This window comes from Nelumbo nucifera, chromosome 1, assembly GCF_055504915.1.
Source record: "Nelumbo nucifera cultivar China Antique chromosome 1, China Antique-T2T, whole genome shotgun sequence".
Classification (NCBI taxonomy): Eukaryota; Viridiplantae; Streptophyta; class Magnoliopsida; order Proteales; family Nelumbonaceae; genus Nelumbo; species Nelumbo nucifera.
In genome coordinates this window covers 173,802,501-173,828,365 of record NC_142649.1, presented here as the reverse complement: position 1 = coordinate 173,828,365, position 25,865 = coordinate 173,802,501, and the positions used below count along the sequence as shown (strand labels likewise).

Below are 25,865 nucleotides of genomic sequence, written 5' to 3'. Positions count from 1 at the left end.
TTGCATCTCGTCAGCCAATACAAACCTTTTGATAAAAGAAAGGTTTCTCCACCATTATACAGAAGAAAATATACTGTACATGTTTAATGCGAAAATGAAGCATAAATAAATAAAAACACCTTTCCGTTCTATGTATTTTTTGTATAAAATTCCAGTACTGTATGTAATTTTTGAAATATCCCACATAATCTTGAATCATTTTTGCAAACCAACTCCATTATTTTTTCTTTTCTTTTTTTTTTTTTCTTTCTTTTTGAAAGCCCTCAAACCAACTCCATTAATTAATGTAGAAGGCAGTAAAGGAAATCATCAAACATAAAACTTTGAGACAAGAAAATAAAAGTACTAGCGGACAAAGTTAGGTAGGCGAGATATTCTGTCAATTTCCTTGATGATCAAGTCCTTTTCTTCTTCAAATTGCTCATCTTCAGTGCCTACAGTGGTGGAGCTAATATGTTACTAATGGTCTAGCAAGAAAACCCACCAATATAATTCATCCAATATTAGTGGCTTAGTGCTGTGAAGACACTTTAAGGGAGAAGTACCAAGGGCATAAAAGTAAATATGTGAGAGACGACCAACTCAGTAAGCATCATAATAATGATTTCCTAAACTAGAACTCAACAAAAAATGGATGATCGTAGCTATAGAATCCATCAACTCCTCCCACATTTTACGATATATCTTTTTCTCTTAGGGCCATGTCAAGGATATTAGATACCAAAAAAAATGAATGCAAGGGATGTAGGAACATGCTGGTTGCTGGACCTACAGACAAAGGGATCCTCCATTGATAAAATATTTCAGATGTATGCTGCAAGATGAATACCCATGGTATTTTTCTCTTATCATTCAAATAAATGCAATAATGATCAGGATCACCCTATCAGTATAGATACCTTTCCCAACAGAAAGATTGTGAAGTAGGTCAAGCAGTTTTTCATGGTTTTTCGCCAAAATAAGAATTATTTCCCATGGCTTGTTCGGATTAGCAACAAAGATCTACAGGGAAAACAAAATTAGATAAAACATTATTTAATAAAAACACAACCATGAATTGCATAACAGTTGTTTAAAATGCAGTCACCAGTTCCTAGTATGTGAGTGTGGCCCCCAAGCTTTCAAGTTAGAACTTTGCCACCCTGATTTATAAATTCCAATAAACATTTATGCATCTCATATAATTCTATGAAGGAAAATGTTATATCTACTGCCCAATAAATAACCATTTAAACATGCATACAATCCAAAAGTCCACTTTGTGGATGATATGAAATGCTAAAAAAGCAACTACCAGAAGGATCATAGCATTTGATCCTTAGTTTATTTTAACTACCTAGAACTAAGCATCTGATCAGCATGGGGTATCCCAAGCTACTTCTATATCAAACATTGTTTGAGTCCACTAAGTGCTTATAGTTAATGTAACAAAAAGGCATATAAAATTTCAATGGATCTTCATTGTTTTTCTGTTCCTTCTCTTTGAAACCGGAGTGTTTGGTTTTTCAGTTTTTTTTTTTTTTGATCAATAACTGATAAATTCATTAAAATTATAAGACAGATACCATAAAGTACATAGGGAGAGATAAACACTCCTAACTCTCCCCAATACAGAAATCAATCACAACAAAGCCCAAAATAGACTTTCCCTTCCCACCCCTTGTTTTGCAAGTGTATCCACAAAGGAATTTGAAGTCCTCTTTACCCCTAGTAGACTTATTTCCATGTCCCTGGTCATCTATCTGTGCATCCTTTCTTTCATTAGCAAATTTCCATATCTTATTCTCCTCTAGCAGCCAGCCTATAACTAGTGTAGAATCTCCCTCAGCAATCAGCTTTTGATATTCAACTCCTTTACTCTTTTAATCCCTTTCATTATCGCCAAAACCTCAGCTCTAAGTGAACCACCCACTCAAGTAGGGGTGTCAATGGACTGGATTTGGTCCAATCCGATCCAGTCTAATGTGAGTCCATTATAAATGGACCAGGTCCAATCCAATTCAATGAATGTTTTGGACCAATTTGGAGTGGTCCAATTCAATGTCTGGACCATCCAATCTGTTAAAATTCATTTTGATTTAGATTGGTTTCAACCCAAACCCAGTCCATTGACACATATTCTTATCTTATATCAATGGACCAGATATTGACTTAATCCAACCCAATCCAATAAAAATTTGTTATGGACGGACCAGGTCCAATCCAATCTAATAATATTTTGGACCGGATTGGTCCAATCCAATATATCTTGTTGGTCCATCCACTCCATCCAAATTGATTTTGGACTGGATGGGGTCCAATCCAAAACCGGTCCATTGACACCCTTACACTCAAGCCACAAACTTAAGGGAAGCTGAATCGGCTACTTCCTTCCAATTTTTGAACAGGTCATCTGAGGAAATACCTCCAAATAATTCCAAGGATTTCACCCAATGAACTACCCTAACAGTGATAGTTTCAATGATGGATGCTACACTTCTTTCCTTTCAGAGAAGATTCTTTGGTTCCTTTCTTCCCATGTTGTCCAACAAACAGCAGCCCTTGTACATCTCCACAGAACTCTACCTCTTTTATTTAACCCCTAACAGAAAGGGAGCTAAACAAACTTTGTACATTTGGTGGGGGAGTCCATCTGCAACAAAACAAAGAGAGAAACCAATCTCAAATCACATAAACAAATGGGCAGGAGATTAGTGACAGTAACTCTCACCATTAGCTTTACAAAAAAAGCACCAATGTGGAGATAAACACCAATTAGTTCTTTTCTTTTGGAGATGGTCACAAGTGTTATACCTTTCTAGTATAGCTTCCCAACAGAAAGCTCCTATCCTAGGAGGAATTGGTTTACCCCAAACTTCCTTTACTGGAAAAGGTTGCCCCAGGCCAATAGAAAACTGTGAAAGAGCTCTAAAGAAAGGCACAAGAGAAAGCACCAGAGGGAGACAAGGTCCAAATCCTTTTATCCCCCTTTTTAATGGATCTAACACCACCCCATTTAGGATTTTAACTAAAGTTGACACTGAGTGCAATTCAGAATCTATGAGACCCCTTCTAAAACCCAAGTTCCACTCAAATCCAAGAAAAGAATTGGAAGGAACTAGAAAAGAAGATATAGGCACATTTTTAAATCTTGAAAGGGAAAACAAAGGAAATTGTTCTTTCAAAGGTGAATTTCCCACCCAAACATGTTTCTAGAACTTCACTAGGTTACTAGAACACAACTGATACCTGATGAATGGCAAGAATGACGGAAGGATGGCATGAATTGACTTCCAAGGAGAGGCTCTTATGGCTCTAGCAATACTCCCAGCCATCAGTCGCTTGTCCATGTATGCATAAAACTACCTTAGCCCAAAGCTTATCCTTCTCCCTTGCTTATCTCCATAACCTTTTTCCAAATAGTGCCTTTTTCTTTTTTTGAATATTGCCCAAACCTAGTCCCCCTGCACTCTTGCTCCTATTGACCACTTCCCATCTAACTCTGGTCTTTTCTCTCCTCCCCTGGCTCCACAAAGAGTCCCTCATCATTTTCTCCAAACATCTACTCACCCCCCCTAGTATCTTAGAAAATAGACTGGAAAACTAGCCAAGTAGATTTAATCAAAGTAATCCTACCCCCCAAAGAGAAAGAGAGAGAGAGAGAGAGAGATTTCTTCCATGTGGCTAATCTCTTTGTAAATTTGTCAACCACCAGGCTCCAAAAACTGCTCTTACAAGGATTATCCCCTAACAGAGGCCCCAAGTAATTCAATGGCCACTAAGAGACCATACACCCAAAAATGTTTGCCCTTTCAATTACCTCATTCTCAGCCATATTAATACCAACTACACAACTTTTATCAAAATTGATCCAGCTCCCCTACAGGAATTAATTTTACTCGTTAGAACTTTTCATAGCTTTCCACTCATCATTTTGGCCTATGCATCCACATGCAGTGAAGCAACACCCCTCCCCCAAATGAAGTATCTCAACATTCAGGGCTTTCTACTTGCCAAACTGGTCCATAACTAAATATTCCACTAAATGAACTTGTAGAAACTGAAGTCATTAGTTAAAAATCATTTGAAATACAGAAGCAGTGGCCTGGGACCAGAGTTACCTTGGAATGTGGCATGGGTGCCAAGTTTTTGAGTGTCTATGGGTGCCTGACATGTCAGCCTCCAAAAATCATGGCAAGGGGATACAAAATTAAATAGTATGTGATTATGTAAACAATTTAAAAATAGGAAAAATGGTTTAGACTCCTAAAATTTGGTTGATAAGTTTGAACTCCTTATCACATGTTTTTTCTCGTGATACCTTGTTTATGACTGCTAAGTACCAAGGATTCATGCTGACTTAAGTTAGGGCATGTCAAGATGCTATGAGAAATGTTGTGTCAAGTGTTGTCACAGTGTCCAAGTGTCCAAGTGTGTGTCCAGAACAGCTGGACTTTTTAGTGCCTGGGATTTTCTTGTTAACTGGTATTACCTAAAAGACCTCCAAAGGATGAATCCACCAGGTCATAATATCATATGATCCTAAGCATCCTATGTTTCTACTTGTTTCTTTAAAGATGCACTTTTTTATTCTTAGCCTTCAAAGTAATGCAACTGCTCTATGATTAGGATAACCAAATCAGATCAAATTATCAAGCAGAGGATTCCGCCATCAAGGTGCACAGTGTATCACTATCCAAGTTGTCCATCCAGACTCTGTTGTTCAGTACTTATGCATCCTTTTGTGATGATCAAGCATTTGGAACAGTGGAGTAGATTCTTATGATTGATGCATTACAGTAGCGGAAAGAAATGGCTGTATTCTTAAGATAGATGCATTTGAAAAGCAGAAAGAAGATACTTTTGACTCTACTTTTTTGAGGGTGACCTTTTTTTGAAGTTCCTCTGGTTGGTTCTTGTACAGTTTCTCATTGTACAAAGGACCTTTTATTTAATACAAATACACTTTACCTTCTCTCAAAAAAAAAAGTGTAGTGCTGCTTGTAATACTGGATAGTAGAAGCCCAAAATCTGAATAGTTCTGTACAATTGGCACGTATGTAGAGAGTCTCATTGTTCCCATATAAAGGACACCCCAGACCAAATTTACCTCAATAGATGTCCTCAAATTTCTAATTTCCTGATCTGTGGAAATTTTATTCAAAGCATGGAAAATAAATAGATAACAGTTCAAGAAATGTTCATCATATTGTGATAAGATTTGAGGTTTTGCATGTTCCAACCAAGGAGAACTCCTGGGTGGGATCTCCTTGCATGTGCAAGTGACAGACTACTACCACGTTTCATGATCTCTGAGCATTTCTTGGAAGTAAATTCAGGTTGATTAAACTGGAAAATAACAATTAACATAGTACCAGAAGAAAGATGAGAAACTACAACACCTTGAAAATGTGGAAAGCCGATATCTGGATATTTTTACTCGAGTCCTACATGGATTATAGATTGTTAGAATACCAAAATGAAAGGCAGAAGTTGCCATTTTCCATACATCAAATAATATCAAACAAGAAAGGACAATTATCAAAAGGAGCATTTCAATGGATGTAGCAAATCAAGAGGGTTTCAGATGGCAAACATGTGCATTCTTTATAAGAGAGAATAAGAGCATGTGAAATATCTATTCATCCATTGCAGATTTTTAGAGTTCTTTGCTACTTTTCTTTTATCAGTAACACCAAGATTTTATTAATTGTATGAACAAATGTACAAGTTGTATTTTACAAAGCCAAGCATATAAGTTTGTCATCCAAAACTGGAAAGTTTAATCCATCTGAATCCAAGGAAATTCTCTTCTTGTCCAAGACTGGAAAGGAGAAAAATGCCAATATAGTATGGAGTATCATCTCATTTGCAGTCTGTTGGGGCATTCTGGGCAAAAGGAACAGTCAGGCTTGTGAAGATAAATACAAAGACAAACTGGTGGCAGAAATTTGTGCATTAGTTGCAGATTGGACTTTGCCTCTCTCAGATTTCAAGGAAATGAATAGGGAAGATCTAGGCCATAACATGTGGTCACCATTGGAAGCTTTGGATGGGAATTCAGATCCACGAGTCAAGAGGTATATTTCTTTATTTTTGTTACTTTCTGATCTGAATGTAATGCTTTGGGAGGAACCTCTTCACCAAAACCTGTAATACATTTTCTATTTTAAAAATGCATATAGCAAGCATGAACTTGTTAGTTGTAAAAAAACAACACAGAAAAACAAAATAAATTCTTAGATGAAAGATAAATATATTCTGTTCTCATTACCTCTCCATGACAACCAAAACAATATGTTAAAAGAATGGTTTATAAACTTAGTAGTCCCTCCATTCCTTTTTTTTTTCTTTTTGAGAAACAAGTAACAATATATTAATAAGGAGGAGTTGTACATGAGAGGATGTACAAAATTAGCAAATAAAATTATGAGCCCTGGCCTTCAACAAGAAAACATAACAAGGCAAAGAGCTGTTGCTCTATTAAAAAAAAACCCTTCCAACCCCAACTCTAGCAAGGCCATCAGTAATGGGATTAAGATTCCTTGGAATCCACCTTTTGTACAGTAAAGGGTGCAAGAATATCTCTAATTTCAATTCAGGTAATGGGTTAGATCCCAAAGCTACTGGCTGGAACTGCTACTCCATCTAATGTGTTGATTCTCTCTCAATAGCTGAAGACAAAGATCTGAACCTCAGCCAAGCTCCAATAAAAAGGGCAAAGGCTCCATCCTTATTAGTTGGGCTGTAAATGAGTCAGGTGGACCTCACAAAACTAAACCAAACTGATCCTATTAGATTGGGTCTGGTTCTGCATTATGTGTCATGATCTAATTGGGTGGGTTCTGGGTCAGGATCGGTTTTGCTTGTTCAGAACCAATTAAGACCCGAACAGACTATATATTACAATGATATCCCTAGTCTAATGCCCATCCTTCACATGGTATACTTGTAATATTATCAGTTTAGCATGTCTAAACATGCCAGCTTAACAAATAGTCTAATGCCCATCCTTCCTATGGGTTTGTTATTACAGACCCTATGGGGTTTGGCTTGGGATTGTTGACTGGTTTGGGACCAGACCTACCCTGACCTGAATCCAACCTGACCCATTGACAATGTTGCTTGTTAGGAGTTGCATCTAATAGGGTCACTATAAACCCATAAGAGGCTTCCATTAGATTTGGTTAGAATGCTGCCAATTCCTGTCAAACTCAGGTTGCCAAAGATGCACCATCAAATTGGAGTAATCTCACCTTCAACTTAGGGAAGTGAGGTTCTTCTAGGTGGCTGGATCCCTTGGGAGGATCTGAGAATATCCACAGGGTTTCATCATGGAAAACTCCTTTTGATTTCCATGGTTGCAAAAGGCCAAGAATTTAAAAGGGATAAAACCCTCCTATGAAGAATTTCAAAAGAGGCTTTTTTGTCTTCAAAATTTCTTTCATCTCTCTCTCTCTCTCTCTCTCTTTTATCAATAACAGAAACTTTATTAATGATGTGAAGATTTGTGAAACTTTAGATACAAAAGGGGGAGATAAAATGTCTTAGCTCCCCTTCATCAAAATACAATGAAAGAAAGTTAAAAATTAGCCCAAAAGATAGACTCCCTATTCGCCCCTTGCTTGGCCAGCCCATCTGCAAATGAGTTGGCAGTCCTCTTCACCCAGCTGTATAGTATCTCAATGTCCCTACACAGCCAGAAGAATTTTTTCTTTTCATTGTTATAGCTCCACAAACCACTGTCCTCTTCCTTCAACCAACTAATCACCACTGTCCTCTTTCTTTCATATCTCTCTTTCTACATGATTCTGTGATTGATAGCCATGTTGTACATCCACCCTTCCCACCAAGTCTCCATCCCTTCTCATCACTAGAGAATCTCAATAAAGAGACAGGAGAAACCCACTCGATCCCCGCAAGACTAAAAAAGTGCTAATTCTGGTAGTCAAACAGTGAACAAGGAGATGATTTGCTAATTCTGCATCCTTTAGGCACATGTTGCGTACCATGAGCATACTTGTAATTTTGTTTATCTTTAAGGATGTCATATGCATTACTCTTAATAAAAAAGTTCTAACCTTTTCACATACAGCTTCCCACACAACAATATACCCTCTCCATAAGACAGCCATAATCTTTCCCCCAGGAAGGTCTGGTTAGACGAGGAGAAAACAACAGCACCAAAGAAGGAATCAACTAAGTTCTTCAAACTCTTCCTGCGGTAAGCTTAGTCCACTGCTCCAAGATGATTTCTTGCCCAAGTATTCTTCCTTCCCACGAGTATAGCAAGGAAAACCACATAAGCGTCATTCATACAAGTCAAAAGCAGGTCCATCTTGAGAGTCAAAACCCCATAAATATTGGTTTTTTTTGGCTCTATAAAGAGTTCAAGGGTTTCAGTTTCAATCATTTTGAAGAAGAGGGCTTATCATTTTTTTGTCCCTTATTAATATATAATTTGTGAAGCATGTGCGTGTATTATCATCATCATCATCATCGAAGCCTTGTCCCAACTATATGAGGTTGGCTACATGAATCCTGTTTCACCATTCTGTTTTGTTCAGTGCCATAACTATCATTAAACTATGGACGCTTAAATAATTTCTAATTACTTTCGCCCAAGGCCTTTTCAGTCTGCCCCTAGCTTTTCTAGCCCCTTCAACTTGTGACCATGGTTTTGAGAACCAGACCAGAAACGAAACTTGCTTTGACCACCAATTCCCAGATCAGATGGTCCGACCATCTGGTCCGAAGCCTGGTCAGACGATTTTTGGGTCCAAAACCAGACCCAGAGCCATGAGCAGTTCCTGTGTCAATCATTCCGGTCCGGTTTTTAAAACCATGCTTGTGACAGATCACTTTTTCTAATAGGTGTTGTAAATGGTCCTCTATGCACATGACCAAACCATCCCAATCTACTTTCTATCATTTTATCACATATTGGAGCTACTCCTAGGCTCCTTCATATGACTTCATCACTAACCATGTCCTTTTCTACTTTTACCAATCACCTATTTAAGCATTCACATTTCTGCCACTCATTTTTTGGGCATGTTTCTTAACTGCTCAACACTTCGTTCCATGCAACATAGTTGGCCTTACAACTACTTTATACAATTTTCCTTTTAGCCAAAAGTGGTATTCACCTATTACATAAGAATCTGGATGCACCCCTCCATTTTGCCTATCCTGCTCTAATTCTATGAGCAACACCCTCCTCAATCTCGCCTTTGTTATGAATTTTTTAACCAAAGTAATGAAAGAGGTTGCATTGAGTTATCTCTTGGTCCCCAATCCTAAGTCTACCTTCGTTTTCACTCCTAATATTATTAAATTTTCACTGCATATATTCTATTTTAGTCCTACTTATTTTAAAACATCTTGTTTCTAATGCAGTTGTTGATAAACCAAAATTTCATTTAGTTGTTCACTAGTTTCATCAATTAATACTATGTCATCAGCAACATCAAGCATCATGGGACCTCCTCTTGATGGATGAGTTGTACAAGCAAGTGCTTTCTGGTTGATTTCTCATTTGCAATTATTAATTCCCTGACAGCCTAAAACCAAAACATGCATGCATGCATGCTGTTAATTGCTTTGATTGATTTGATGCTTTATTTAAAAAAAAAATTAGTTGAACACTTTCAATGGACCTATATGTCAATGTATGTGAAGTTGTTAATGCATGTTGTTAATTGCTTTGATTGATTTGATGCTTTATTAAAAAAAAAAATTAGTTGAACACTTTCAATGGACCTATATGTCAATGTATGTGAAGTTGTTAATTACTAAGTTTGATACTTTGATTATAAATTTTGTATTCATATGTGATGCTTTTGTTATCAAAATTATCTATCAAAAAAAAATGTTATCAAAGTTTGCAAATATTCGCTTATGCAAAATGCCCTAACTTTTATATTATTTTAGATTTATATATTTTAATTATTTATTAATAAAAAATTCAATGCTTCTTGGGATGCTTATACCTCATGTGTTATGGTTTATGCCTCATGCTTTAGGATACTGGAATACCTCACATCACACCTTTGCATTTGAAAAAATTGGTTTGCACTATATATGCATCTGTTTATTATATTTGGCATACTAAGAATTCTTAAACCTTTATGAGGTTTTTCTTAAACAGTAATTTCTTTTTTTTCATTCTTCTCTAACTTCTTTGTGAGCATTTGCTCAAAGCCATATACATCTGTCATTGATTAGAGAAGCTTATGACTTTTATGATCTCTCAGTTTAAATTGATGGCTGAACAACATTGTCCTTTGGTATGCACATAAACAAAAAAGCAACATATTAATCAAGGCACCTTTTGGCTGAAAAATAATACCAATACCCCATCAGACATTGAATCAAATTCCAAATATCTCGGATTCTTATCGAATCAGATTGCAGCCTTATTCAAGGCCATTTCCAAGGAAAGTAGTAATTGCTTGTAGGAAGATTTCACTGAAAAATTGCCACTGCAATCAGCTCTCCAGAACTGAGAGTCCTTATCACCTGGTCTTCTGTTGGAATGACTCAAGCAGGACAAAAGAGAGATCAGTATGCAATCAGACATTCAAATGTCGTGCAGGAGCTGGGGAGTCCAGGCTACATGACCGTTCTCACCTCATAAGAGTCCTTGATGGTGGCATCTTGGGCAAAGGCTGGAGTAAAGATGCTAGGGAAATGAGGAAATCTTCATATTGTGTCCTATAAGGGTGATCATGAGCCTGGCGGCATAGGTCATAAAACAAAATATGTATAAAATATATGATATAATTTTTTGATAAATTAATTGTTTTATTAGATCAAGGAAAAATACAGATACGAGCAACCCATGGAGAGGTGCAAGCTGCATCCTCTCCCAACAGAACATTAGACTAAATCAAACTACAAATGTGCCCAAAACAGTTCCCTATTTGCCCCTTGCTTGGCTAGACAATCAACCAAAGCATTTACTGATCTCCCCACCCACCCATTGTATTATTTTTTTATCAATAATAACATTTAATTACTTAATTACAAAAGAATTACAAAGAGGAAGATAAACTTTCTTATCTTCCAAAGGGAGCAAACACTCCCAAGAACAAAAAGGAAAAATTACACTTGTGCCCAAAACATTGATTCCCTCACGACTCCTTGCTTAGCTAATCCATCCGCAAAGGAGTTAGTTGACCTATTCACCCAGCTGACCTTAACTTCCATCTCCTGAACCAGCCACCTAAACTCTCTCCTCTCATTACTGTACATCCATAAACTGCTATTTTCTTTATTCAGCCACCCTACCACCACCTCTGAATCCCCTTCAATGAAGAGTTTTCTTATATTCATTTCCTTGGCTCTTTGAACTCCTTCCAAAACTGCAAGTATTTCAGCCCTGAGAGAGTCACCCACTCCAATTGGGCCGGAGAACATGACAGAGACAAGCACATTCTCATCCCTAAACACACCTCCAATCCCCGATTGTCCAGGATTCCCCCGACTGCTTCCATCGAAGTTCAGTTTTAAGAAGCCAGCCGGTGGGGGAGTCCAGGACACACACAAGATTGCTTTGGACTGGGTGCAGTTAGCAATCTCACCGCACTTCCTCAACAAATCAACCACTGTGAAATCTGTAAACAGCTCAGACGATTTCAGCCACTGAGCAACCCTTATGTGAATCAAATCTCTCAGTTCTTCATTACTTTTTTCTACCTCAAAAAAGATTCTGGCCCACCCATTGTATTATTACAAACAAACTCCATGAAGAGCAGCAAGTAATTCTGCCCTAGTAGAGTCCCGAACTCCTAGCAGACCCAAGTAGAAGAAACCACATTTCCGGTCTCATTCCTCAGAACCCCTCCCATCTCAGAGAGGCCTAGATTACCTTGATTGCTGCCATCAAAGTTCAGCTTCAAAAAACCTTCAAGAGGGGGTGCCCAGCTTTTATACTAACCCTAACCTTTATAGAGGAGCAGCTTGCCTCTGCTGACCAATTCCTCCAAATATCCTAAAAAGAAAATTGGTGGAATAAGTCCAAGGATTTCAACCATAGAATAACCCTATTCAGAAGAATACATTCATTTAGCGCTTGATGGTTTCTCTCCTTCTCTTGGAATATTCTGGCACTCCTTTCTTCTCACACTGATGAACTACGATATAATTTATATAATATAGAATATTATATAATAGTGTAATACATACATACATATTGCAGGCTGGGCTGGAAATGATCACCCCTTGTGTCCTGTCTCCACTCCAACAGTCCTCCCAGAAATAAATATGTGCACCATTGCTGGTGTAAAGTATATAAATCTGATGAAATCTTCTCTTTTGTCTTCATAATACATTTCCGTATGCCGGATGTATAAGAACAGTGTGCAGGATGGGATTCACAATGCAGATCTGTTTCGGCAATAATAGTTCTGAATAATTTGGCACAATAATTATCCCATAGGACGACATCCACTTAAGAAGTAAGGCTTTGTTCATGCCCACTCTTCTGACTTTGGCTGTAAAATTTTGAACCAAGCAACCAAGTGAAACTTATTACTGTCAGAACTGTCCAAAGAAAACCTATGACTCTCTCCAATTAGCCAGAACCACCACTTTCAGGAAATGACATTGGCATACTCAAAACTATTCCATCTAATGCAATCCCAGATATGGAAATTTCCAATTTATTAGGCCTATGACCAACTTGGGTGTTGACACTAAGAAACAATGATGTCACACAGGTCAGTTTACTGGTAAGTAGAAGTTAAAAACAATTAACACTGGGAGTGAGGAAAAAGAATCTGGAATGGAAAGTATGGTGGTAGCAGTGATCAAGAGTGGCGACAGTGGCCGATGAAACCAATCAGAGTACCGATATGTTATTTTATTCAAGGAAGATATGTTTTTCTCAGTATAATGGACTAAATGATGGAATAAAGGCTCTTATGTGGTAGTTTCAATAAATGACAAAAGCATAATAACTAGCTGCAAAGAGTGCTGTAGCACCTTTTTATCCAGTAGAAAGGATCTGACTTCTTGAACTCTCTCTTTTCCGGATTGTCTTCACTATGTAATTTAACTGATGCTATGTCAGATGACAAGATCTAGAAAATTTTGTTATGGCTATGTTTCTAAACTTAGAGAAATCTACGAGTTCATTACTTTTTGTATAATGGTACAATCACATTAATATACAGATGCAAAGCAACTAATCAAGGCAGGAGCCAATCCCAAGCACAAAAAAGAAAAAAAAAAAAGCAGAGATGATGGTTTCATATGAATGGTCCATAGCTCCAATTTTGTCCAAGAATATCATTGTAGAGAACAGACTTCTGCATCTGGGTGTTCTGTTCTGTCCCTTCCTGTTTGTTTCCTTTCTTTTGAGGATTCTTTTTTTTTTTCATTTTCTGTTTTTTTCCTGAGTAAACTATTTTTGAGAAAGGTAAAAGTTTTTCAATTCATATTGGACATTTGGACAAAATAGCTCCGAAACTATATATTCAAGGCACTATGTAAGCATATACATACTCTTTGGCTGAACAAACCAAAGGCAGAATGGCATTCTTAACTCACTATAAACAAGTTGTCAGACAGAGAAGAGGACACAAGAGCATACATAGAACATTTTGCTAGATGCATGTAAACAGAATAACAAATTGGAATATTTTAATGATGTACTTCTTTAAAAATATTTGGTTGCATAAACAGAACAACACCAGAAAGAACCAAAGATCAATTAGAAGGAACCATGTCAATACCTTCAGCAATGTCATCATGACTTTCAGATACCGAACTTCTACAATGTAACGCTTCATTATATGGGAATTTGGAGACTCCAAAAGAAATTCCGAAATTAGCTAAGATATGCCATCATTACACTAATGTCAAGCCTTATTATCCAAATAATGATAAGAAAATCCAGAAAATTATAGCCACAACTTACCTTCAATGATTGCCTTCGAGTTACATAATTTGTGGATGTTAGAAGCTTCTCATATAGCTCAAAGAACTACAACAGCATCCTCTAGTTAGATTATACAAGAGAATCAAGGAAAGAATGAGAAAAAGAAAGTCTTTCTCCATTCCTGACCCACAAACACATAGTAGCAGGTGGAAGAAAGTCATCTTCTACCATGCAATGTAACCAAAAGAAGAAATCAGCTCAACGGGACCAATTAGAGTAGCACAGGCTTATATGGTTTGGGTCATTTATTGTCCTATTTTGGTCTAGGAGGTCTCCTAGATGGAAGCATATTAAATGAAAAATCCTGGTAGCCACACGATGCATGTGATAAGTATGGCACATGCATTAGCCTGTGTTGGAAAACATGGGGTTACTGGTTCAAATCTGAAAATAGAATTGTATATATTCCTAGGATTGTGGAAGGATTGATTTAGAAAGTTTTTTCTTTCTTTCTATTTTTGTACTTTCTATTTTCTCTTCTTTCTATTTTTTCTTCTTTCTATTTTCTCTTCTTTCTATTTTCTTTTCTTTCTATTTTTCTTTCTTTCTATTTATTGCAACAGCTTACTGTATAAATATGCCCATTGGCAATAGAATGAAACAAATCAGTATTCTACCATTCCAAAACATGGTATCAGAGCTCTAGGTTTGTCAACCTTGAGATTTTTTCGGCCTTCATTGCCAGTTTTTTGTGTTTTTCTCTTCTGGCCTTCAGTGTTGATCTGTAACCAGAAGTGTTCATTTATTCTCCTTTCCTGTTGGCCTTATTTTTCCTCCATTAACAATGTCCGACATGACTGCAACAAGTGCTCCCGTCCAAACCGATGAAGGAGCAACAAATTCTCATCCTCACACTGGTGATTTGTAGAATATTCAGGCAACATATAGACTGAATGGCCAAAATTACTTGAAGTGGTCACAACTAGTGCGTACCTATTTGAAGGGAAAAGGAAAAATTAGTCACCTCCTTGGAACAGGACCAAGGTTGGGCGAGCCAAATTTTGATGCTTGGGACGAAGAGGGCTCCATGATTATGTCATGGTTGTGGAGTTCAATGACACTCGAGATCAGTGATACTTGTATGTTTCTTCCCTCTGCAAAGGCTATTTGGGATGTTGTCCGACAAACCTATTCCAAAGCCCATGACGCTGCTCGTGTCTATGAGGTCAAAGTGAAAACTGCGGCGGCCAAACAAGGGAGCAGGAGTGTTACAGAGTATGCAAATCTGCTGCAAAATTTATGGCATGAGCTTGATCATTATCGGGTTCTTGAGACAAAGTGCGCAGATGATGCTGTGATCTTGAAGAATTTTATTGAAAGAGATAGGGTGTATGATTTTTTGGTCGGACTTAATGCTGAATTTGATCAGGTTCGAATACAAATTCTTGGCAAAGAAGAAATGCCTCTATTGAATGAAGTCATAGCCCTTGTTAGAGCTGAGGAAAGCCACCGTGGAATCATGCTTGAGCCTAAAGATCCCGAAGGCTCAGCCATGGTGGCAAGGGGAGGAAGTTACAGTGGTTCAAATGGTGAGAACAATCACAACTTGGCTCGTGACACAACCACCCGTGACTCTAACGATAACCTCTGGTGCACCTATTGCAAGAAGCCCAGACACACAAAAGATCGGTGCTGGAAACTTCATGGGAAACCTCCCACATCCAGCAAGGAATGGGGAAATCGAGGAGTTTCAAAAGGAGTTCAACAGGCCCATAATGTCTCCACAACCCTGCAGCAAGAACACTCAAGTCAAGGACCATTTAATGATGAAGAAATTGAAAGGCTAAGGTGCTTCCTGAAATCCTTGAAACCAGGAAGTGGTTCTACCTCTCTTGCTCTCTTAGGTGAGTCTTTATCTCTAGGATTACATGCCTCGGCTAGTGTTTTTCCATGGATTCTTGATTCTGGAGCTACTGACCACATGACACCCTCTTCACTACATTTTCTCACCTATACACCCTGTCCTAGTAATAAAAAAATTTCTGTTGTTGATGGTTCTTTCACCACAGTGGCAGGGATTGGGAATATTCAAATTACTCCATCCCTATTACTTAAAAATGTGCTTCATGTTCCTAAGTTATCCACTAGCCTTATCTCTATACATAAACTCACCCAGGATGTGAACTGCGATGTTGTGTTCTTCCCTTCTTACTGTGTATTTCAAGACCAGGTTTCGGGGAAGAAGATTGGACTTGCTAAGGAAAGAGATGGACTCTACTACCTTGAAGCAACCAGCAAATCATCTCACACTGTTATGCATGTCACACACGAGTCATTCTTATCTACCTCCAATAAAGATTTAATTTGGCGTCATCATTTCCGTTTTGGTCATCCTTCATTTCCTATTTTAAAAACAATGCTTCCTTCCTTGTTTAAAGGAATTGATGTTGAAACATTTCATTGTGATGTTTGTGAACTTGCTAAGCACAAAAGGGTTTCTTTCCCAATCAGCAATAAAAGATCTTCAACTCCTTTTTATTTGATTCATTCGGATATATGGGGCCCTTCTCAAATTCCCAGCATTACTGATTCCAGATGATTCGTCACCTTTATTGATGATTGCACTAGGGTCACATGGATTTTTCTTCTTAAGTCTAAATCTGATGTGGGTACAATTCTTCCCAACTTTCATAACATGGTCCAAACTCAGTTTGGTGTGAGAATTAAAAGGTTTCGATCTGATAATGCTACAAATTATTTTAATCAGAATTTGTCCCCATTTTTTCATAAAGAAGGCATTGTGCATGAATCCTCCTGTGTTAACACTCCCCAATAGAATGGGGTAGCTGAGAGAAAAAATGGCCATCTTTTGCAAACCACCCGAGCCTTTCTCTTTCAAAATCAGGTGCCAAAACAATATTGGGGGGAAGTTGTCCTTATTGTTGCCTACACCATAAATAGACTATCATCTAAAGTTCTTGACAACCGAAGCCCAATACAAGTCCTTTCTCAATTTTACCCTGATATTCGAGCCTCAAATAATCTCACACCAAGAATTTTTGGATGCACTGCCTTTGTTCATGTCCATAATAAGGGAAAATTAGACCCACGAGCAATCAGGAGTGTCTTCTTGGGATATTCCCCAACTCAGAAAGGTTATAAATGTTATCATCCAGCCACCAGAAAATTCTACACCTCCATCAATGTCACATTTGAGGAAGGAAAATCTTTTTTCACTCAACCTTATCTTCAGAGGGAGCCCTCATTAGTGGAAGATAAGGCCTCGGATCTACTCTCCCTAGATGTATTACCCTCCTCATAGACATTCAATCGTCAAGAATCACATCCCTCTTAGTCACATTCCTCTGAGCCCCACATTCTCGAGTCTCAACAAGAGTCAAACAACCCGACCATTGAACCAAATTCGAACACTGTTAATCCCACGAATGATGTGCATGATAATGTGAGATATATGCAGGTTTACTCTAGGAGGAAAAATCCAGATCCTCAACCTGTGCAAGTCCAAGATTCAACTCCTAATCCTAGAACTGAGGGATGCTTAGAACCTGAACCTACACCTTCACAGTCTGAGTATGAGTATGACCTACCTATTGCACTGAGAAAATGAACCAAAGAATGTACCAAACGCCCATTGTACCCTTTAGCCAAATACATATCATTCCAAAGATTCTCTAAATCCCATAAAAGTTTTCTAGCCAGCCTTAACACCATTCCAATTCCTAATACTCTAGCCGAGGCACTTTCTAATAAGGAGTGGAGAAAAGCCATGAGAGTGGAAATGGAGGCATTAGAAAAAAACAACACATGGGAAGTTGTGGATCTACCAAGAAACAAGAAGATGGTAGGTTGTAAATAGGTGTTCACAATTAAGTACAAATCTGATGGGTCATTAGAAAGGTACAAAGCACGCCTGGTAGCCAAGGGATATACACAGACTTATGGGGTAGATTATCAGGAGACTTTTGCCCCAGTAGCTAAAATGAATACAGTAAGGGTGTTACTGTCGTTGGCTGCTAACTATAATTGGGATTTGCAACAGTTTGATGTAAAAAATGCATTTCTCCATGGTGATCTAGAAGAGGAGATATAAATGGACATTCCACCGGGTTTTGGAGAAGGCATTAAAGGGAACAAAGTTTGTCGGTTGAAGAAAGCACTATACAGTCTCAAACAATCTCCGAGAGCATGGTTTGGAAGGTTTACGAAGGTAATGCTGAGTACAGGTTACAAGCAAAGTCAAGGTGACCACACATTGTTTATCAAACACACAGCCTCAGGGGGAGTTACTGCACTATTAGTCTATGTGGATGATATAATCGTTACTGGGAATGATAAAAAGGAGAAGGAAGCATTGAAAAACTACCTTGCCAGAGAGTTTGAGATAAAAGACTTGGGGAGACTAAAGTATTTTCTCGGAATTGAAGTTGCACATTCTAAACAAGGCATCTTTATCTCTCAACAAAAGTATGTTGTTGATCTTTTGAGAGAAACAGGAAATATGGCATGTAAACCAGTTTCCACGCCTATAGATCCCAATCATAAACTTGGAGAAGCCAACGAGAATGCAAGTGTAGACAAGGAGATGTTCCAAAGACTAGTTGGAAAACTCATTTATCTTGCACATACACGACCGGATATTGCATATGTTATAAGTGTAATAAGTCAGTTTATGCATAATCCTAAAGAAGTTCATCTGCAGGCTGCTCATCGAACTCTGCACTATTTGAAAGCCAATCCAGGAAAAGGAATTTTATTCAGAAGAAATGGAGGACCGACTCTTGAAGCATATATAGATGTCCATTATGCAGGATCTCCAATAGATAAACGGTCCACTTCTGGTTACTGTACCTTCTTAGAAGGAAACTTAGTCACTTGGAGGAGTAAGAAGCAAAATGTAGTGGCTCGGTCAAGTGCAGAGGCAGAATTCAGGGCTATGGCACAAGGAGTGTGTGAATTACTCTGGTTGAAGATAATTTTAGAAGACCTGAAGATTCCACGAGAAGAGCCTATAAAACTATATTGTGACAATAAGTCAGCCATCAATATTGCTCACAATCCTGTTCAACATGACAGGACGAAGCACATCGAAATTGACCGACACTTTATAAAAGAGAAACTGGACAGCAAGTTGATTTGCACTCCCTAAGTGTCTACAAAAGGACAACTGGCCGATGTACTTACTAAAGGGCTCAATAGTACAGACTTTCGGAGAATTATAGCCAAGCTGGGAATGGAGGATCTCTATTCACCAGCTTGAGGGGGAGTGTTGGAAAACGTGGGGTTACTGGTTCAGATCTGAAAATAGAATTGTATATATTCCTAGGATTGTGGAATGATTGATTTAGAAAGTTTTTTCTTTCTATTTCTTTCTTTCTATTTGTGTACTTTCTATTTTCTCTTCTTTCTATTTTTTCTTCTTTCTATTTATTGCAGCAGCTTACTGTATAAATATGCCCATTGGCAATAGAATGAAACAAATCAGTATTCTACCATTCCAAAACAGCCTGATTAGATCATTCTTCAGGTAAAAAAATCTAGGTTAATACATAAAAGCCCAAAACTTTCAACAAACATGATGAACTGACCAAAATCATTGCAACTCAAAACTATTGTAAGAAAAACTAACCTCTTCATAATGGGAAGTCAGGAATTCAGATACTGCAGTGGGATGTTTAGTAAGCAAATCCTGCTGAAAGTTTCGTTATTAAATATACTAAAAAAAAGAGCACATATCCAACCTTCAAATGTGGAATTAAAACTGAAAAAACATCATAATTGACATATAGGAAAACTGACCTTAAAGGTAGCAAAAGCATCAGAAGCAACATCAAAGTTAGGCAGCTCTACATATTTGAAGAACAACTCAAAACTTGTAGATTCCAATATATATCTGAAATATCACTACAGAAATTTAAATTTGTGAAAAACTAAAACCTTCTCAGCAAATAATAGTTTTTCATTTAAGGGCACAATAACCAAAAGAAACAAGTATTACAACCATTGGAATGTCTTTTTTTCCCCTAATAGATGCTACTTATACAAAATAAATAAGCAGACAATATTTAACTGCAATATAGTACAAACACTCTTGAAGAAACCCAACCATCAATTGTGTTATGTACTGCAACACTTCACCTTTGAAAAAAAAAAAAAGCATGAAAATGTAAATTTAAGCAGATGATGTAGCTTCAATTTCATAAGAAAAGTTATGAATAAAATTTACAATAACGGGAAACTATAATTAGAAAAATTTACTTTCCAAAGGCTCTTTATTAATAATATTGAAGGCGATTCCCAAACAGTAGTAGAATGGCTAAACAAGGGAGAGGGAGTATCTTGGTACCTAAGGGATGTCCTTAAGCGTTTCAAATGGCTCTCTAGGGGCATGCTTATTCAGGTTAATTGGATTAGAAGATCTGCCAATAGTCTGGCAGATGGTCTTGCTAAGCAAGGAGTTCAGAGACAGTATGTTTTGGGCTCAGCTGTAATGTTTGGGCGGGTTCGACATCTGGTGTCCTCTGTTTCTTCCACAATGTTTTGTTTCTCTGCTTTCTTTTAAAATTAATAAAATCCTTTCATGTGTTAATGATAAAAAAAGGGGCGCACACACACACATTCCAAAGGCAATGTACCCCACAATAAAAAAAAAAATTCCCTTCCCACCTCAAATTTGGCAAGCTAATTTTCTTAGACATTGTCTCCCTTGGTACATATTAAAACTCAAAAGCATAATGTTCTATCAGAATATTGTGCTCCAGGTTTCATGGAGGACATGGGACCCTCCATTTAACTGCCCTAAAAATATACCTAGATTTGCTTTCCACCACAAGAGGGTGGAGAATAGAGATCTTCAGCATGCTTTAAACCAAGGATAAAAGCAAGAACTTTCGCCATGCTAATTTCTCTATTATATACAGTCCAAGAAACAAAAAGAGATAAGAAATAACAAAATTGTTCTTCTTAGGACCATGGAGGTCAAACAACTTCTCAAATGAAGTTCGTGCATTGTTTTCCAGGTTATCTCCTTCTGTTAGGCACTGAAGTTGATTAACGAATCAACAAATTCTCTCAATAAAAGTGTACGAGGGGGGAATTGCATTGAGGATAAGACAATTCAATGTAATCAATATTAAGGGCCTCTTTCTCTATTTATCTTCTGCTTTCCATGGGGAGGTGCTCCCTTTTATATTGCTCAACTAGTATAGTTATAATGCTGTGATGACTTTTATGGGTACTGGCATATATTTTAGCCTTCCTTTTTAGGGAAGGTGTTGCACCTAGCCCAATTTTTGGGCTCAGCTGTATGCTGATTAATAAGGCTTTTGAAAAAAGTTAGTGATAAAAAATTAATAAATTCTTCACTGTACCTCTACATAAGGATTATTGTTTTAATCAATATCTGCCTAACTCTTCTTTATAACTACTTACAACAAAATTGTAACTTTACCGAGAAATATAAAAAGTTTACATTCAAACTAAAAATCATATTAAGAAATAGGGCATTTGCACTATCAGAAAATTATGAAAGAATAAAATGGAAGTTTTAATAACTTACTTTGCAAGGTTCGGATACTTGATGCATTCTCTCAACATAATTCCACAATGCAATGCAATTTCTTTGTTATCATAGCTGTTTGAAGGAGAAAGAAATCACTAACATCCATACAAAGAAACATTATGTAATGCATAACAACCATATTAACTATAAGAATTTAGGATTCTATGGATTCTATATGACAAAGTGAGTAAATATCAAAGTAACTGCTTATACCTAATACATGGAATACTAGTTAACAAGAGTGGAACCAGAAATTTTCTACTTGGAGGGAGTCAATGGAAGTCAACATAAGAAATTTTTTGTTATATTACCATCAAAGCTGTAAATTAAAAATAAAGGTTAGAACTTGTTGGAATTTCTTGAGCATTCCACTTATTTCTTTAAATCATCAATCTCTACTTCAAATGCAATGAATAATCTAATATCTATTCGATCAGACATCTCATCAATCTAATGAAAACTTGTAGGGATATGATTACAAAGAAAATTTGAGAAAAGAAAAACAACACCACTCAACAAGAAGCTTGCTATCTTTAGGTGGAAAATAATTACTTTAAATAACAATACAATCAATAAATAATAATGAATAAAATCTAAAAAATACCAAAATCAAGCTTATAAAACAAATCCCACTTAAACAAAAATAAATTAATTTTTATAAAATTTAAACCCATATTAAAAATTAAAAGATGAGGATGACCGGGGTTGCTCCATTGTGACCTAGATGACCAGGGTTCAAATCTTAGAAACAGCCTCACTATGTACCTACAGGGGTAAGGTTGCATACATCTATCCCTCCCCAAACCCCGCATTGGTACGGCCATCATGCAGTGGCTGCACTTTTATTAAAAATTTAAAAGATGGAGCCTCAATATTGAAATGAAGATAATAGAGTTGATTTTGAGGAAAAAAATATACTATTTATGTAGAAATAAAGGGAGGGACCAATTAAGTATTTTTAAGAAAAAAAATTACTGACAGAAGTACAATTTCCTGCTCTTTATTTTTGCAAGGAAGTTTCTTTTTCATATCCAAGTAGTGTTCGGAACCATGGTGTTGCATTCCCTTTTAGAGTCCATGTAAGCACCATGTAGGTGTTTTTGACTTCATCATACCAAAATCATGTTTAATTGGGCATATTTAACTTCAAACATTTATACCACTCTTTACATCAGGTTATGTGCATGGGAGGTGTTGGGTTAAATTCTTTTTTGGCATTTACCCCAACAGAGGGAGGGGCTTTTAATTTCGCTTGACTGGTGTGGTGCCTAGTGGAATTTATGTGTTTAAATGTAAAATAAACAATTGTGTATTGTGTTATGTGCCAAAATACATCACTTTCCCAATTTCCAATACTCTAAAACAGGTATAAAAAGTTGAGATATAAAACACCATGATTCCATTAGAAGTTATGGTTTAGTTAAACTACCTTTTTGGTAAACGTGATTCAATTACTTAGAGATTGAGTTGTGTAGTTAAGCATGGGTCTTTTAACTACCCTTTGGTTTGATTCTAATTTTATAAGAGAAAAAATGTTAATGTTCAATCAGTGGTAGTTTTCTTCTTGTTTTGGCATTTAAGTGATAATAGAGACTAGATTAGAGAGAACTCATAAGCCTCAAATTAAAACAAAATCTGTTTTCCTTTTTCTTTCTTCATTGCTATTCTTTCTTTTTGGGGGTGGGGGGTAACAAAGTAGTAGGGTTTCTACCATTGTTTAGGTAACTATATAATAGGGAATGGTAGGAGGCTTTTACATGTTGATCCATAATACGTGGTAAGGTTCTGGTCTTATTGCTGATTAATTAGTATTACCAATAATAGTTATAATTAATTACAATGGTACGATATACTTAATTCCTCATATATTGCTGTTAGAATGGGAAAGTTTTGACTATAATATAAGTAACTGGAGCCCTTTTACATTAACAACTTTATTAATGTTTGAAGGGAGGTACAATCTGTAAAATGTTTGCACACAAATACCATTAATTTTGAAATTTCAGAAAAAATAGTTCTTGCTAACATTCTTAACTAGCAGTCTAGCACTATATATAAGAGATAGAAAGTGCATGGACATTTCACCAAAAAAAAGGGAAGATACTGACCACAATATATTTTACAATAAGGGCCATCATCAATTCATCATCATTGTTCCAACCACAGTGCCATATCCATTATTAAACCATAGGCCCTTAAATCATTTCTCATTACTTCAACATAAAATTACTATTTATAAGTGTCAAATCATGTTCTTGGCAAATTAATTATAAGCATCCCTTTTCACTTCTCATTGTTGCAATTTTTCATGATGCAATGGCCCACTACATAGAGGTAAAAAATGCAAGTATGTCTTATATTAATGACAATGTGTTAGTAAAAAGATATGTTTTTATCAACAATGGAGTAGTAGTTGGATAAATAAAAATAGAAAATAAATAAGTGTTAAAACTAGCAACAAGGAAAATGGTTATCTTGCAAATTAGTAGAACCTTACCACACAACAAGAAAGTCCAATAGTTCCAAATGATTCTCAAGATATTCCACACAGCAATGACTAGGACCAACCATTTGCCTCAACAATATGCACCAACAATGCACCAAACCTTTCCTTGCCTGTGTTGGATGTTCCATAATCAGTTCAATGCAGTAAGATCAACTAAATATTTGCTGATAATAGCAACAACTTACTTCCCATCCCAATGACGGTAACTTGTGAATGACAAGACTAATAATATCCTCTTTGCAGATCTCAAGTGTTAACTGTGAAACCTGATCCATATTTGGTTCAACTTCCCCATCTCCAGAAAGCATTTGCCTCATTGCCAGGAAATTCTTTTCAACTTCCTCTAGAGCCTACAGTAGTTAAACATTTGCAACTATTGACATCCAAGATAATTGCAAAAGCATAATGGAAAGAATAAATATGTTTATCAACTATGCAAGATGAAAAGAAAAGACGTCCTTGCAACCATTGCCAAAAGAATGCAAGTCCAAGAATGTCAACATGTATATTTATGAGTTTGCCATAATGTTTTAATTTCACTTTTGAAATGGTTAGAATATCTTAGCTTAATAACATGGATGTGGAGGCTATTTAGCAGGAGGAAAGAACTAAGTTTTGGAATCCATCATAGGGTACAATTTGGCTGGACTCAAGTAGAGCATTTGTTAAATTTTGAAGGGACTTTGCTCAAGTGGGCCCGATATAGTATAAAATTTTCAAATCAGCTATCCTACTTACACCCCTGTCCAAATGCATCCTGTTTGTCTATCTCTTATGATAGATTATCATCCTCTAGAAGTAACACAGTCCACACACCTGACACCCCCACCCACTTGTAGTGGTGTAAAAAGTAAATTAATAATACACCATGAATTGGATGTTAATTTCATTAGATAAAACACTAGAAAGCTATGCAAAGTTCCTACAAAATGATTTTATTGCCTACAATAAGAAATATCACCTCATATTGTGTTCACTCCTGGATGTTCTAGAGAAATACATGCACCAGGAAATCATCTTATCTTTCCCCATAATCCCAAGGTTGCCATGCAGTTCATCAGCCCATTAAGGAACGGGTTGAGCTATTGGTAAATGAACTAAATCTTTAATCCTTCTTCTCTTTTTGCTTTTTGGTACAAACGATTAATCGGGTGGTAGCACGGCTTCAACAAAAGCCGGGGGGGGATCCTAAACAATCCAGTCAAAAAAAAAAAATTTAATTGAAACTGATTTTTTTTTGATAAATAAAAAACTGATAATTCAATTGCTACCAGTATATACTCATTTCGCATTTTCATCAGGACTTCAGTACACCAACATACATAATTCAACTAATACGAGCTAATGTGGAGAAACAAAGAAGGGATTTGAGACTAATACACCCAAATTCAACTCGATTGGAAGTTAAGTTTCAGCCATAAAAGGTAAACTGAAAGACCCATAGACGAACTACAATCTGAGGTAGCCAACAAACACCCAAGTTCACCTTGATTGGCATCAAACTTTCACCCATGTGAGGTAAACTGAAAGACCCAGAATTAAAGATAAATAGTAAAAAAAAAAACAAAATCAATGATGGAAATGCATTAAGCATAATGGTAGAAAATTCAGCTAAAAGATATGTCAATGTGTAAACAAAGAGCAATGAAGCAACAGAAATTATTGATATGAGTGAAAACAACTGATTCCTAGGCAAGAAAACCAACCTTTTCAAGGGCTTTAACTTCTGCAACAGTCTTGGAATCAAGGGCGAGCAAACTCTCTCTGATCGCTTTTACGAGCTCTGGTGGGGTCTTTGGTTTCGAGGGCTTGAAGAAAGAGAAAGACATGGTCACTGCCTTCCTGCTCTTCTCTGCAACTCTCCCTCCTCCCACTTCCTACGCGCGCGCACTCGCCCGAGCATGCAACGTTTGCTT

At 36.9% G+C, this 25,865-nt stretch overlaps 1 protein-coding gene across 9 annotated transcripts; it reads right to left on the bottom strand.

Annotated features, from left to right (window-relative positions):
• LOC104596383 (uncharacterized) lies at window positions 1–25,865 on the bottom strand. 9 transcript variants are annotated; one of them, XM_010257504.3, is made up of 11 exons: window positions 25,656–25,865; window positions 24,135–24,299; window positions 23,941–24,059; window positions 21,441–21,515; window positions 19,682–19,775; window positions 19,512–19,574; window positions 13,904–13,969; window positions 13,719–13,817; window positions 5,382–5,426; window positions 900–1,002; window positions 1–434 (listed from the first exon to the last, which is right to left on the bottom strand). In XM_010257504.3, the coding sequence occupies exons 1-11, from the start codon at window positions 25,776–25,778 to the stop codon at window positions 346–348; spliced, it is 1,041 nt and encodes a 346-aa protein (XP_010255806.1). In that variant the 5' UTR covers window positions 25,779–25,865; the 3' UTR covers window positions 1–345. The 9 variants fall into 9 exon arrangements, with proteins under 9 accessions (XP_010255806.1, XP_010255807.1, XP_010255808.1 ...); XM_010257505.3 differs by having other exon boundaries at window positions 19,512–19,571; window positions 25,656–25,864; XM_010257510.3 differs by lacking the exon at window positions 1–434 and adding an exon at window positions 1,088–1,142 and having other exon boundaries at window positions 947–1,002.

Coding starts and splice junctions, on each gene's coding strand:
- LOC104596383 (XM_010257504.3), bottom strand. CDS start 25,778: ATGTCTTTCTCTTTCTTCAAGCCCTCGAAACCAAAGACCCCACCAGAG. Junction 24,300..25,655: donor AAGTTAAAGCCCTTGAAAAG/GTTGGTTTTCTT, acceptor TAACTACTGTAG/GCTCTAGAGGAAGTTGAAAA. Junction 19,575..19,681: donor ATGCTTTTGCTACCTTTAAG/GTCAGTTTTCCT, acceptor CGAAACTTTCAG/CAGGATTTGCTTACTAAACA.